This window comes from Macaca nemestrina, chromosome 2 (assembly GCF_043159975.1).
Source record: "Macaca nemestrina isolate mMacNem1 chromosome 2, mMacNem.hap1, whole genome shotgun sequence".
Taxonomy (NCBI): Eukaryota; Metazoa; Chordata; class Mammalia; order Primates; family Cercopithecidae; genus Macaca; species Macaca nemestrina.
Genome location: NC_092126.1, coordinates 96001760 through 96015254, shown reverse-complemented (window position 1 = coordinate 96015254; position 13495 = coordinate 96001760). Strand labels below are relative to the sequence as shown.

At 44.4% G+C, this 13495-nt stretch overlaps 1 protein-coding gene across 8 annotated transcripts in view; it reads left to right on the top strand.

Annotated features, from left to right (window-relative positions):
• The window catches only part of LOC105480104 (methylcrotonyl-CoA carboxylase subunit 1), an 86338-nt gene extending 83971 nt beyond the window's left edge, over nucleotides 1-2367 (top strand). For all 8 annotated transcript variants that reach the window (XM_071091335.1, XM_071091336.1, XM_071091333.1 and 5 more), the window contains one exon: nucleotides 717-2367. In XM_071091335.1, the coding sequence (XP_070947436.1) occupies nucleotides 717-845 (129 nt within the window). In that variant the 3' untranslated portion in view covers nucleotides 846-2367. The remainder of the gene's footprint in view (nucleotides 1-716) is intronic.
• Nucleotides 2368-13495: the final 11128 nt, after the last annotated feature.

The window sequence follows — 13495 nt, the reverse complement described above, 5'->3', positions numbered from 1 at the left end:
TTAAAAACTGCTTCCCCAGACCCATTGAATTGCGATCTCCAGGATAAAGCCCAAGGATCAATACTTTTGAAAGGCCGGGCACAGTGGCTCATGCCTGTAATCCCAGCACTTTGGGAGGCCGAGGCAGGTGGATCATTTGAGGTCAGGAGTTCACAACCAGCTTGGCCAACATGGTGAGACCCCATCTCTATTAAAAATACAAAAATTAGCTGGGCATGGTGGTGCATGCCTGTAATCCCAGCTACTCGGGAGGCTGAGGCAGGAGAATTGCTTGAACCTGGGAGGCAGAAGTTGCAGTGAGCTGAGATCTTGCCACTGCACTCCAGCCTGGGTGACAGAGCAAGACTCTGTCTCAATTTAAAAAAACAAACAACAACAACAAAAAAAACAAGAACAACTGTTGAAAGCTTCCTAGGTGCAATTCTAACATGAAGCTCAAGTTGAGAACTGAGAGCTACACCAGAGCTTCCCAGTCATATCGTTGAATGGTCACTGCTGTGTCCTAGTGTTAATTCCTCTCAACTTGTTACCGTTCTCCCTGTGTGCTGTGATGTTAAAAATAAAAACAACAACAACAAAGTGTTGGAAAGCACTGAGAGACAACAAAACATCAAAGTTGGCTACAGTTTTCATTTTTGGTCTCCCTTTCTTGACTTGGTGTATACTGTCCTCATTAGTATTGCAGCTGTCTTTTGTCCTGTCTTGTGTCTCTGCAGCATACCATAAAGGCTCCAAAGGATGGCACAATAAAGAAAGTGTTCTACAGAGAAGGTGCTCAGGCCAACAGACACACTCCTTTAGTGGAGTTTGAGGAGGAAGAGTCAGACAAAAGGGAATCAGAATAAACTCCAGCAAGGAAATGGCCAATTAAGTAGTGTCTTCTCTCTCCACCAAAAAGAGAAAGTGCCTCCTGCTTTTCTCGGGGTCTCATAAAAAGCAGTTTTACTAAATGATTGTATGCTTGTGCTGAATGCCTTTCATATTTGAGAATCATGCATTTGGATCACAAATATAATAAATTATCTCAAAATATTTCATACTAATAAAGTTGAATTATTCTTTTTTATTGGAAACCAATGTATATTTCTGCCTCAAATTTTATACACTGTAGTCTCTTTTAGGAAGGGAGGAAGAGAAAAGGACATTTAATTAAATGAATTACTTTCCAGTTGCTGTTATGAAGAAAACGGGCAGTAACATGTTTCAGAGATGCCCTGGAGTTCAACAACTAAGGTTTTGTCTGGCCAAAAAGTAACTTACTAGGTAGTTTAAAATACATGGATATTAGCTGGGCACAGTGGCTTTCATCTGTAATCCCAGCACTTTGGGAGGCTGAGGCAGGCGGATCACTTGAGTTCAGGAGTTCAAGACCAGCCTGGCCAATATAGTGAAACCCCGTCTCTACAAAAAATAAGCCGGGTGTGGTGGTGTACACCTGTAGCCCCAGCTATTTGGGAGGCTGAGGCGGGAGAATCGCTTGAACCTGGGAGGCAGAGGTTGAGGTAAGTCAAGACCGCACCACTGCACTTCAACCTGGGTGACAAAGTGAGACTCCATCTCAAAACAAATATATAAATATAAATAAGGAAAGACATGGATATTGTTTCTAGTGTTTGTGATTAGAAAGTTTCTATCTAGGTTGCCTCTGCCTTTATTGTACTTTCTAAGCTTATAAAAATACATGTATTTTATATCTATTACATGCTAAAATATATTAATATAAATGTTTGGTAAATTTGAAAAGCATAATTTTACAGAAAAAGATAAGAATTAAAAGCCTGAGCCTGCTGAATACTTTTTTTTTAGAAATACTTTTTTCATTATGAAGAAAAACCATTCAGTTTACTTTTGTCTAGATTCCGTGTTACTTTTACTAACAGATGTGCAGCCTTTTGCATTTTTATATATTCATTGAAGTGTTAAATATTTGTTGAATTGAGTTCTTGTTGAATACATAAGACTATGCTAAATGTTGTGGAAAATACAGAGAAATATAAAAGATGGTCTCCGTACTTTAAGATGCCTATAATTGGGAAAGTAAAACATAATCATGTCTGCTATGATGAGAATGTGTGCCCTATATTTCACGTGTTAAAAACTTAATCCCCAAGTTCGTGTGTTGATTAGAGGTAGGACCTTCGGGAAGTAATTAGGATTGGATATGGTCATCAGGGTGGGGCCCCCATGATGGGACTGGTGGCTTTAAAAGAGAAAGAGAGACCTGAGCTGGCTTGCTCTTGCCCTCTTGCCATGTGATGCCCTATACCATGTTATGACACAGGAAAAAGTCCCTCAGCAGACACTGGTCCCTTGATCTTGAACTTCCCAGACTTCATAACTGTAAGAAATAAATTTCTTCATAAATTATCCAGTCTGTGATACTCTGTTTTAGCAATGCAAAACAGACCATGACAATGTCAGAAGTTACAGTTTTAGCAAGGGAGCCTTTTCCCCTTGCCAAACAAAATTTTCTCTGTTTAAGAGACAGAAAAGCGGCCGGGCACAGTGACTCATGCTTGTAATCCCAGCACTTTGGGAGGCCGAGGTGGGCAGATCACGAGGTCAAGAGATCGAGACCATCCTGGCCAACATGGTGAAACGCGTCTCTACTGAAAATACAAAGATTAGCTGGGCATGATGGTGCGCGCCTGTAGTCCCAGCTACTCGGGAAGCTGAGGCAGGAGAATTGCTTGAACCAGGGAGTTGGAGGTTGCAGTGAGCTGAGATCGTGCCACTGCACTCCAGCCTGGTAACAGAGTGAGACTCTGTCTCCAAAAAAAAAGACGGAAAAGCAAAGGTGATGTGATGGAAATTTCACATTGCTGTTTGCCCCCTTTTGGAGAATGCTGTTTGTATCCTTCAGTGGAACATGGTTGAGTTCACTGTTGCATTGTTAAGTGACTGTGTTGGGGATATGTGTATTGAAGGAATTCGAAGCCAGCCTGCCCAATTACCCACATATTGGTAGAATTCTTTCTTTAGGATCTTTGCCAGGTCTGGTGCTGTGTGAGCAGAGTTGTTTTGCACATGAATGCATCTGTTTCTGCTACAGACACTTACAGAGCATTTGCTGTATACTAGGGCCTCTGGAAACAAAGATGGTAATAAATGACCTCTGCCCTTGCCCTATCTAATGGGAAACAGGATCCAGCTGCATAGAAAAATGTAATATAGGCCAGGCATGGTGGCTCACATCTGTAATCCCAGCACTTTGGGAGACCGAGGCAGGTGGATCACCTGAGGTCAGGAGTTGGAGACCAGCCTGGCCAACATGGTGAAACCCCATCCTTAGTAAAATTACTAAAAGTAGTTGGGCATGGTGGCACATGCCTGTGGTCCCAGCTACGCAGAAGGCTGAGGCAGGAGAATTGCTTGAACCCTGGAGGCAGAGATGGCAGCGAGCCAAGATCGTGCCACTGCACTCCAGCCTGGGCAATGGAGTGAGACTCCATCTCAAAAAAAAAAAGTAATATAATTGACAATAAGTGGTATAATATACCTGTCTACTAGGTGCCATGTGCGGTCAGGTGAGTGAGGTACTAAATTCTGCTTTGGGTCAGGAGGCTGAGGGAGAGGCAGTGATGTTTGAACTGGGCTTTGAAGGATAGCTGTTTGCCAGATGGAGAAAGGTGGTGAGTCCAGGCCGTTGCAGGCAGAGGGACTCACAAGGTCTAGGACGGTAAGGCATGAAGGCATGCAACGTGTTGGGGGCACAGAGTGGATGGCTCAGGCCACTAGGCAGAGAAGGGCAAGCAAGGGATGCAGCTGCCTAGCAGTAAAAGGCCTTCTCTTGTCCCAGAGGACTTCATTCTGGAGGCAGTGAGGAGCTGCTGGAGATTTTCAACCAACTTGAGTTTTTCAAGTTGTATAATGTCCACAGTCTGGAGTACAGGCTGGAAAGTGAAGAGAGGCTGGAGACAGTCCCAGACACCAGGTATGTGGGCCAGGCTGGCTGCAGCGGCTCAAGCCTATAATCCCAGCACTTTGGGAGGCAGAGTCTGGAGGATCACTTGACACCAGGAGTTGGAGACCAACCCCACACCGCCTGCCCCAGGTCTCTACAAAAAATTTAAAAATTAGGCATGGTGGCGCATCCCTGTAGTCCCAGCTACTTGGGAGGCTGGGGTGGGAGGATTGCTTGAGCCCAGGAGTTCGAGGTTACATTGCTCTATGATCACACGTCACTGCACTCCAGCCTGGACAATAGAGTGAGACCCTGTCTCAAAAAGAAAAAGAAAAAGTACAGGTCAGGGTGGGGAAAACAGACTATGGTGCACATCGTGACTTAAAAGTACTTCTCCCTTGGATAAGACCCATTACAGGCATGGACCAAAACAGTCATTGGTTGGAAAAAAGCAGCTAACTACCTTCTCTTTGATAGCAGCGTGGCTCAGATATTTAATAACCAAGAGAAGAACAACATTTAAGAACCCCAATGATTGCTTTTTGATCACAGGGGAGAACACATAGCATTGTAGTTGAAATACAGCAGTTAAAATTCTTGCATTCAGACCCTAGCTTTGTCACTAATTAGCTGTATTGCCTTGGGCAAGTCATTTAACCTCTCTCAGCTTTATTTGTAAAATCTGAGGTGGCAGCACTACCTCACAGGCTTGTTTTGGAGCTTAAAGGAGAAAACGTAGAGGTTGCCTTTAGCATTGTACCTGGAAAATCATTTATACTTGCCTGGTAGTTATTGCCAACTCTGGTTCTTGCTAGGGAGCAATTAAGAAACTGCCGTAAATTCAGCCTAGCTGGTTACTCTTGCCAGGAAAAATCCCAGGTCCCAGGATGGTGAAAAATCCTGCTTGGACATGCATCACCCTGACCCCTCTCTCCCCTCCCTTCCCCAGCTGTAGCCTGCTCCAGTGTGACCCAGGAACCTGTCAACCACTGACAGACTGTGTTGCTGCCGGACTGTCGGGGGAAGCCTCCGTCAGTAGGTAGAACTGTGTGCTGGTGGGACAGCAGCCCACCCATTTGCATGAAGGCTGGGTCAACTGAGGAACAACTCACTTGGAACAACTCACCTGGAACAACTCACTTGCATGAAGGCTGGGTCTGGACTTGCTCCACCTGCCACCATCAGTTGTCACATGTGTGTAGCTGGTGCTGGAGAGGAAGCCTGTGTCTGGCTTGCGCCTCAGTGTGGGCAGGCATCACACTTGCTGCTGGGCAGCAGAGTAGGGCGGTCTTTCATTGAGCTGAACTCTTTCCCCCTTTTCCTCCTCCACAATCGACTTCTCACTCCTGCATACTTACTGTTAACCCTCAACTAGTCCTCTTAGGAATATTAGAAGGTGAAATGTGCATCTGTGCCCTGCCTAGCCAGGGCTCTTCTGCTGTTGTCATGAAAGTATTTACAGTGTTGACAGTAATGTTTGCACGTCTATTACATCTTTCATCAGAAGATCTCAAAAAAACACTTCTAGGCGGGGAGTGGTGGCTCACGTCTGTAATTCCAGCACTTTGGGAGGCCAAGGTGGGCGTTTCACCTGAGGTCAGGAGTTCGAGACCAACCTGGCTGATATGGTGAAATCCTGTCTCTACTAAAAAAAAGATACGAAAATTAGCCGGGCATGGTGGCGGGGGGGGGGGGCGCCTGTAGTCCCAGCTACTTGGGAGGCTGAGGCAGGAGAATTGCTTGAGCCTGGGAGGCGGAGGTTGCCGTGAGCCTAGGTTGTGCCACTGCACTCCAGCCTGGGTGACAGAGCAAGACTTTGTCTCAAAAAACAAAAAAAAACAAAAAAAACCACACTTCTAGATTTTCACACTAGGCTTCAAAATACCCCGGAAGAGGAAAATGCGATTTAAACTGTGTGGTAGAAGAGATGGCTGTCCCCAAATGCTTTACTCCTTGCTTAGTACAAAGAACCTTAGGGTACCAGTCTCCTCCTGCTAATAAAACACTGTTCCCTGAGGGCTGACCCCAGGGTGCTGCCCCTAGAGGTTAGTAGTTTTTCCCCACCAGACTGGGAGTATAGGGCATCCCAAGAGGTCCTGCCCGCAGCTCTCAGCTCTCTGCCGCAGGTGGAGTGGAAACACTCTTGCCCATCCTCCCCCAACCCCTGGGAATGTCCCTGGCGACAGCATTCCTTCTGGATGGTGCCTGGGCCTTGAGGAGATTATACCCCTGATACCGATGATTACCTTGTCACCCTGACATTTGTCTCCCATTTGCTGGATCCCTGGGGACTCAAAATGCCTTGGTGCCTCTAACTGGCTCAGTCTCCTGCAGCGAGTTCCAAGTGAAGTGTGCACTCTCCTCTGCCACCTCCAAGCCACAGCACAGACGTCAGCTCCCTCCCTGCTAAGAATGGCTGATGGCATTCTCTGTATGTATACCACCCCTCATTACCATTTTGCTAAACTGTTAGATTAGATTAGACATAATTCTTATTCCAAAACCAGCCTCCCCCAGAAACAAAAATCCACTAACAAAAACAGGGTAATTTGGGACTTCTCCCTCTTCCCAGTTATTCCTTTATCATTACCAACTATGTCATAAAAGTATTATGGTTTTTTTCCATTATTGAAAGCAGGCAGTTAAAAGTGCTACTCCAGTGAACACATAAATGATAAGAAGGTGAAACCGCCAGGCTAGGAGCAGTGGCTCACGCCTGTAATCCCAGAACTTTGGAAGGAGGAGGCAGGAGGATTGCTTGAGCCCAGGAGTTCAGGAGTTAGAGACCAGCCTGGTAGGGAGACCCTATCCCTACAAATAATTTAAAAAATTAACTAAGCATAGTGGCAGGCACCTGTGGTATCAGCTACTTGGGAAGCTGAAGTAGGAGGATTGGCTGAACTTAGGAGTTTGAGGCTGCGGTGAGCCGTGATCGCGCCACTGAGCGACAGAGCGAAACTCTGCCAAAAAAAAATAATAATAAAAATCTATTTAGAATGGGAGTTTATATTAAAACATTTCTCCAGACTAACTGATCCTCTGATTGCTTAACTTACAGAAGACGACTAATCACTTGAAACCTTAATAGAAATAATATGTTTCAACATTGCTGAGGAATTTGTTAACTTCCCAGATGAAAATTCTGGGATTAGGTGGTGAGTAGAGAAACAGGCAGTGAGGGCCAACATTCAGAGGTTTGCATTTCATGAAAGGGCTTTGGAAGTATCTGAAATTTGGAGAAATGTACTTAGGAGGTGGGGTCTGTGACAGTTTAGGTCTTATATACACAAGCACAAAATTTCACCCTCCTCCTAGAACATCAGGGAGATGGATTAATGAGAAAGATGTGACTCACCAAGGGTAATATTACATTTATAAACACTGAAAGAATATACCAGTTTAGAAACTCTTATCATCAACCCTGCTTTTTCAGATGTTTTTATTCTTGTATTTTTTGCACATTTTTATTATTTGCTAATGTAATTCTCCTTTCCAAAAAAAAATCTGACTTGCTTAAGTGAATGTTTAAAGAAGTTAAAAACTGCACAGTGGAATCCACATTTAGGAAACTCCTTTATGAGCAGAAATATTTGTCTCTTCCTCAAACAGAAATTTCATGTTGCTGTTAAAACAAAGTGACTTGATTTCTTAGATACACTAATAAAACAAACAGTATAATGTATCAACACTTTAGTTATGATTTCTTCTTTTTTATATATATATTTTTAGACAGGATCTTGCTCTGTCACCCAGGCTAGAGTGCAATGGTCATCATCACAGCTTACATCAGCCTCAGCCTCCTGGGCTCAAGTGGCCCTCCCACCTCAGCCCCACAAGTAGCTGAAACCACAGGCATGCACTACCATGCCCAGCTATTTTTTATTTATTTATTATTTATTTTTGTAGTCTCACTTTTTTGACCAGGCTGGTCTTGAACTCTGGGTCTCAAGCGATCCTCCCACCTCGGACTCCCAAAGTGTTGAGATTACAGGCATGAGCCATTGTGCCTGGCCTTTTTATGACTTCACAGCGAGAAATGTACCTCTCGTTCAGATCAGAATATTTATATTGATCTGACTTGTGTGTTTCTCCTGAGTGAAAAGAGGATGGAAGCCAAATTATAATGATGAGGTTTCTTGATGAGCAGGGACCCAAATAAAAGGAAGATGGCGCATGGTTTTGTTCTGCAGAGGATATGACAATTTGATACATGTCTCTCCACAAAAGGAATGCATACGGGGGCTACAGGTTGAAGATACATGCTAGGAGTTCTCTCCCTGCAGAGTTCCCATTTTTCTCCTTCACTTGCTCATCTCCATTTTGTTGACATATTCTTTCTTTAGATGTATTAATACCATTAGCCTGTTTTCCCTAAAATTGTCTGATGACAGGAATCACCTGGAGTGCTTGCCAAAAGTAGATTTCTGAATTAGAATCTCTAAGGGAAAGGCCTGGCATTCTGTATACTTAACAAATGCCCCAAGTTGTTCTGACCAGGAAGGTTTGGGAACAATGAGTTGGTCTAGTGCATCTCAAAATTTAACATTCCTACTAATCACCTGCAGCTACCGATTCCACTGGTGTGGAGAAGGGCTGAGAGAGTCTCCATTTCTAACATGCTGCCAGGCTTGCAGCCCGAGGACTGCGTTTATTTTATTTTGAGATGGAGTTTTGCTCTTGTTGCCCAGGTTGGAGGGCAATGGTGTGATCTCGGCTCACTGCAACCTCCGCCTCCTAGGTTTAACCGATTCTGCTGCCTTAGCCTCCCGAGTAGCTGGGATTACAAGCATGCGCCACCATCCCCAGCTGATTTTGTATTTTTAGTAGAGACAGGGTTTCTACATGTTGGTCAGTCTGAACTCCCGACCTCAGGTAATCCGCCCGCCTCAGCCTCCCAAAATGCTAGGATTACAAGTATGAGCCACCGCGCCCAGCCCGAGGACTGCATTTTGAGGGACATGCATCAGTGATTCTCAAAAGGTGGTCCAGGGCCAGCAGCAGCAGCACTACCTGGGAAGTTATTAGAAATGCAAATTCTCAGCCCCACCCTACATCTCCGGCATCAGAATCTCGCGGGTGAGGCTCAGCAAGGCGTCTGGAGAGATTTTTATACATATGAAAAATCAAGAACCATAGATCAGATCTGTAGTTAGTTAGGCTTAGCTGCTTCTTACTGCTTCTGGCTGGAAAGTTATTTCACTGGAGATAAACATTTGAATATTTCTAATCTTATTCGTTTTGTGTACATTTACGTAGTTTAACTCCACTTGGGGAGGTGCCTTGCTAGCCCCTTTGTAAAGAGTTCAGGGAATATTGGCAAGAAAGTCATCTTGGGGTATTTTGGGGGAAACTGTTCCTTGTTGGCTTCAAATTTAATGTTTAAAGATCACTACGGAAACCGCGTTAGGTTAGAACAGGCTTTGCAAATGCAAATGGGAAAGGGACAAGCACACAGACAGCAGTGAGTGAGGCAGCATGGGGTAAAGGGGAGGAGAGGTTTGGTGAGCTTTGGACCTTGGAGAGCAGCTACTCCTCAGCCCCACCCAGCTAGTGCCAGGCTAGGCGGGAATGTGGGCTCAGGGCAGTCACATCTTCCAACTTTTTGCGTGAAATCTCCTGATTTTGAAATTTTGGCCAACTCTTAGATTCATGGTAAATATTCCGTGTGCCTAACCAAGTTGGCCTTGGTCGGCAGCTCTGCCTTGGAGGAACTAGCTGGGGAGATGATTCACCAGCCTTGCTGCCCCTCCATGGGTCACCCTCACAAAGAAGCAAGCCAAGGCTGCTCTGCCTATGGAGTAGTGGTTCTTTTGTTTCTTTACTTTCTTAATAAACTTGCTTTCACTTTATAGATTCGTCCTGAATTCTTTCTTGCGTGAGATCCAAGAACCCTCTCTTGGGGACTGGATTGAGACCCCTTTCCCACAACACTATTACTTACTTCTGGGGTTTTCATAAGAATTAATTTACATATGAGAGTTCCCTTCTCTCCCTTGGACACTTTCCCCAGGAGTCCTTTGCTTTCTCTTTTTTGTTTGTTTTTGTTTTTTGAGACATAGTCTCACTCTGTCCCCCAGGCTGGCTTACAGTGGCGCCATCTCGGGTCACTGTAACCTCCGCCTCCCGGGTTCAAGTGATTCTCCTGCCTCAGCCTTCCGACTAGCTGGGACTACAGACACGCACCCCCACACCCGGCTAATCTTCGTATTTTTAGCAGAGACAGGGTTTCACAACATTGGCCAGGATGGTCTCGATCTCTTGACCTCGTGATCCTTCCACCTTGGCCTCTCAAAGTGCTGGGATTACAGGCGTGAGCCGCCACACCTGGCAGGTCCTTTGCTTTCAAAACACCATTGAGTATTTCATTGTTGTCAAATTAAATCCAGAGTAGTATCTGAGATTCCATGTCATCTAACATGCTGTGGAAACTACAAAGCCTCCAAACAGGTTTCTACAGAGACTACTACTCTTTGCCTTCCTCAATTAATTACACAGAAAGGATGGGAAAGGTGCATAGGGTGAAGGGGGAGATCAGGAAAATACAAACAAAGAAGCCAGGCAAGCTGAGGTATCGCCCAGCTCTGGTGGTCCAGTGCTGGGAAACCCAACCACCAATTACTTTCCAGGCCCCATGAAAGGTAAGTCAGCTCCTCTGTCCAAGTAGCAAACTGATCAGCCGAGGGTTAGCACCCATGGAAATTGTTGGAACACTTCATGTTGGAAAATGAAGTTTCAGATTGTGTAATCCCTCTAGAAGCAAAGAATACTTAACAGGAAAGTAATTCCAGAGGCAGATCCAGGTTTTGCAGGTCCTGAAACTTACACAATTTGGGGAGAACTTATTTAAGAAAAAGAGTGTGAAATGACATATACAAAAATAGTTTTGAAAGTACACGGCAGTCTTAGCCAAATGTGGTAGAATGTTTACTTCTAAAATTTTACAAAAATCAGATGACTAGAGACTTGGAAGGGGCCCATACAAGCAGGGGTCCTGGAGGTTCCTAAGTATCCTGGAACATCAGCCTGTGTCCTGGTGACCACTGGAGGGCTGGGAGGGGTAGTGTCCAGAATGAAAGTGTTGGTGCTCTGGGAAGCTGGTGATGTTCCGTGTCTTGACCTAGGTAGGAAGGTGACTACACAGTGGGTAATTTCACAACAATCTGTTAAACTGCACACTTGGGTTTTTGCTTTTTTTTTGAGATGGAGTTTCGCTCTTGTTGCCCAGGCTGGAGTGCAATGGTGCAACCTCAGCTCACTGTAACTTCTGCCTCCCAGGTTCAAGTGATTCTCCAATCTCAGCCTCCTGAGTAGCTGGGGTTACAGGCACCTGCCACTACGGCCAGCTGATTTTGGGTATTTTTAAAAGAGATGGGGTTTCACCATGTTGGCCAGGCTGCTCTCGAACTCCTGACCTCAGGTGGTCCGCCTGCCTCGGCCTCCCAAAGTGCTGAGATTACAGGCATGAGCCAAGGTGCCTGGCCTAGTTTTTGCACTTTTATGTATACTTGTTATATTTCATAATTTAAGAAATCATTTGGCCCTTTTCTAAGTTAGGGAAAATACTCATTGGATGAAGTAGGTCTTCAATAAATACTTGTTGAATGAGCTAATGAACGAATAATTTTCAAATATATTCAGAAAATATATAGGAAAGGCCTAAATGTGTAAGGACATGTTATTAAATATTTTATAGTGGCTGGGTGTGGCGGCTCACACCTGTAGTCCCAGCACTTTGGGAAGCTGAGGAAAGAGATCACCTGAGGTCAGGAGTTTGAGACCAGCCTGGCCAACATGGTGAAACCCAATCTCACTAAAAATACAAAAATTAGCAGGGCGTGGTGGTGTGCACCTGTAAGCCCAGCTACTGGGGAGGCTGAGGCAGGAGAATCACTTGAAGCCAGAAGGTGGAGGTTGCAATGAGCTGAGACAGCACCATTGCACTCTAGCCTGGGCAACAAGAGTGAAACTACATCTAAAAAAAAAAAAAAAAAAAGACTGGGTGCAGTGGCTCACGCCCGTAATCCCAGCACTTTGGGAGGCCGAGGCGGGAAGATCACGAGGTTAGGAGATCGAGACCATCCTGGCTAACACAGTGAAAACTCATCTCTACTAAAAAATACAAAAAATTAGCCGGGCGCGGTGGCAGGCACCTGTAGCCCCAGCTACTTGGGAGGCTGAGGCAGGAGAATGGTGTGAACCCAGGAGGTGGAGCTTGCAGTGAGCCGAGATCGTGCCACTGCACTCTAGCCTGGGTGACAGAGAAAGACTCTGTCTCAAAAAAAAAAAAAAAAGTTATAGTATTATTATAGTATAGTATATTATTTTAAGCAAAAAGAAAAGTAAGATTTAATGAGAGAAAATTATATTTTACTTCATTTTGCCTTTTCTTGTGGGGGACAGGGTCTCTGTCACCCAGGCTAGAGTGCAGTGGTGTGATCATGGTTCACTGCAACCTCTGCCTCCTGGGGTTAGCGATTCTCCCACCTTAGCCTCCCTAGTAATTGTGACTATTACAGGTGTGCACCACCAAACCCGGCTATTTTTTGCATTTTTTGTAGAGATGGGGTTTTGCCTCATTGCCTAGGCTGGTCTCAAATGCCTGGGCTCAAGTGATCCATCCACCTCGGCCTCCCAAATTGCTGGGATTTCAGGAATGAGCCATTGTGCCTGGCCCTCTATTTTTTTTATCCTACAAACCCATATTTGTCCACTCTAATAAGGAACTAGGATTGGAGGCAAAATGGACAAGAGAAACAGGTAGAGGGAGGTACAAAAGGGAACATCCATCATGTGTAGATATTTGAAGTTATTTATCTTGAGTTAATACAAGGCAAATCTTCAATTTTTTATTACAATTTATAAAATGCATCTTTCTCCTAAAAGAAATGTTCTCCTACTTTTCTTTGGTGATGATCGATATTGTGCCCAAACTGACGGAGTACATCACTCACTCTTTGGAAAATCAATTTCTCAAGTAGTCAGAAATTAGGATAGCTACATGAGAGATTTTTAATAGCCAGAGCTTTCAGATCTGCAATTACCTAATTATACTACATGCTTCATTTTCATTCCTATTTAATTCAAGAAATTAAGGATCTATATTATCCCTGTTTTCAATATCAAAATCTGAACAGGTAGTGTGATAATTTTTCCTAATTTGTGAATGTGTAGTTACGTAAAACCTTATTAAAGAGCTATTTTATTATATGTTTAATTAATTACCTTTGTTGTGAAGTCTGGGCATACATACGGGGGCAAAGCACTCAGAAGGAGGCATAAACAAAACAGTCCCTTGGCTCAAGCACTTAATAATTTACTAGGAAATCAGAAACATAAACCTGAATCAATTAACTTGCTAAATAAAGTTTATGTTCTTAAAAAAATGTATAAAACATCCAGGGAAATATAAATACAAACTAGATATTTGAAGACATTCAGGAATGATTCCTTTTCTTTTTTTTTTTTTTTTTTGAGTCTCGCTCTGATGCAATCTTGGCTCACTGCAAGCTCCGCCTCCCAGGTTCCCGCCATTCTCCTGCCTCAGCCTCCCAAGTAGCTGGGACTACAGGCGCCCGCCACCTCGCCCGGCTA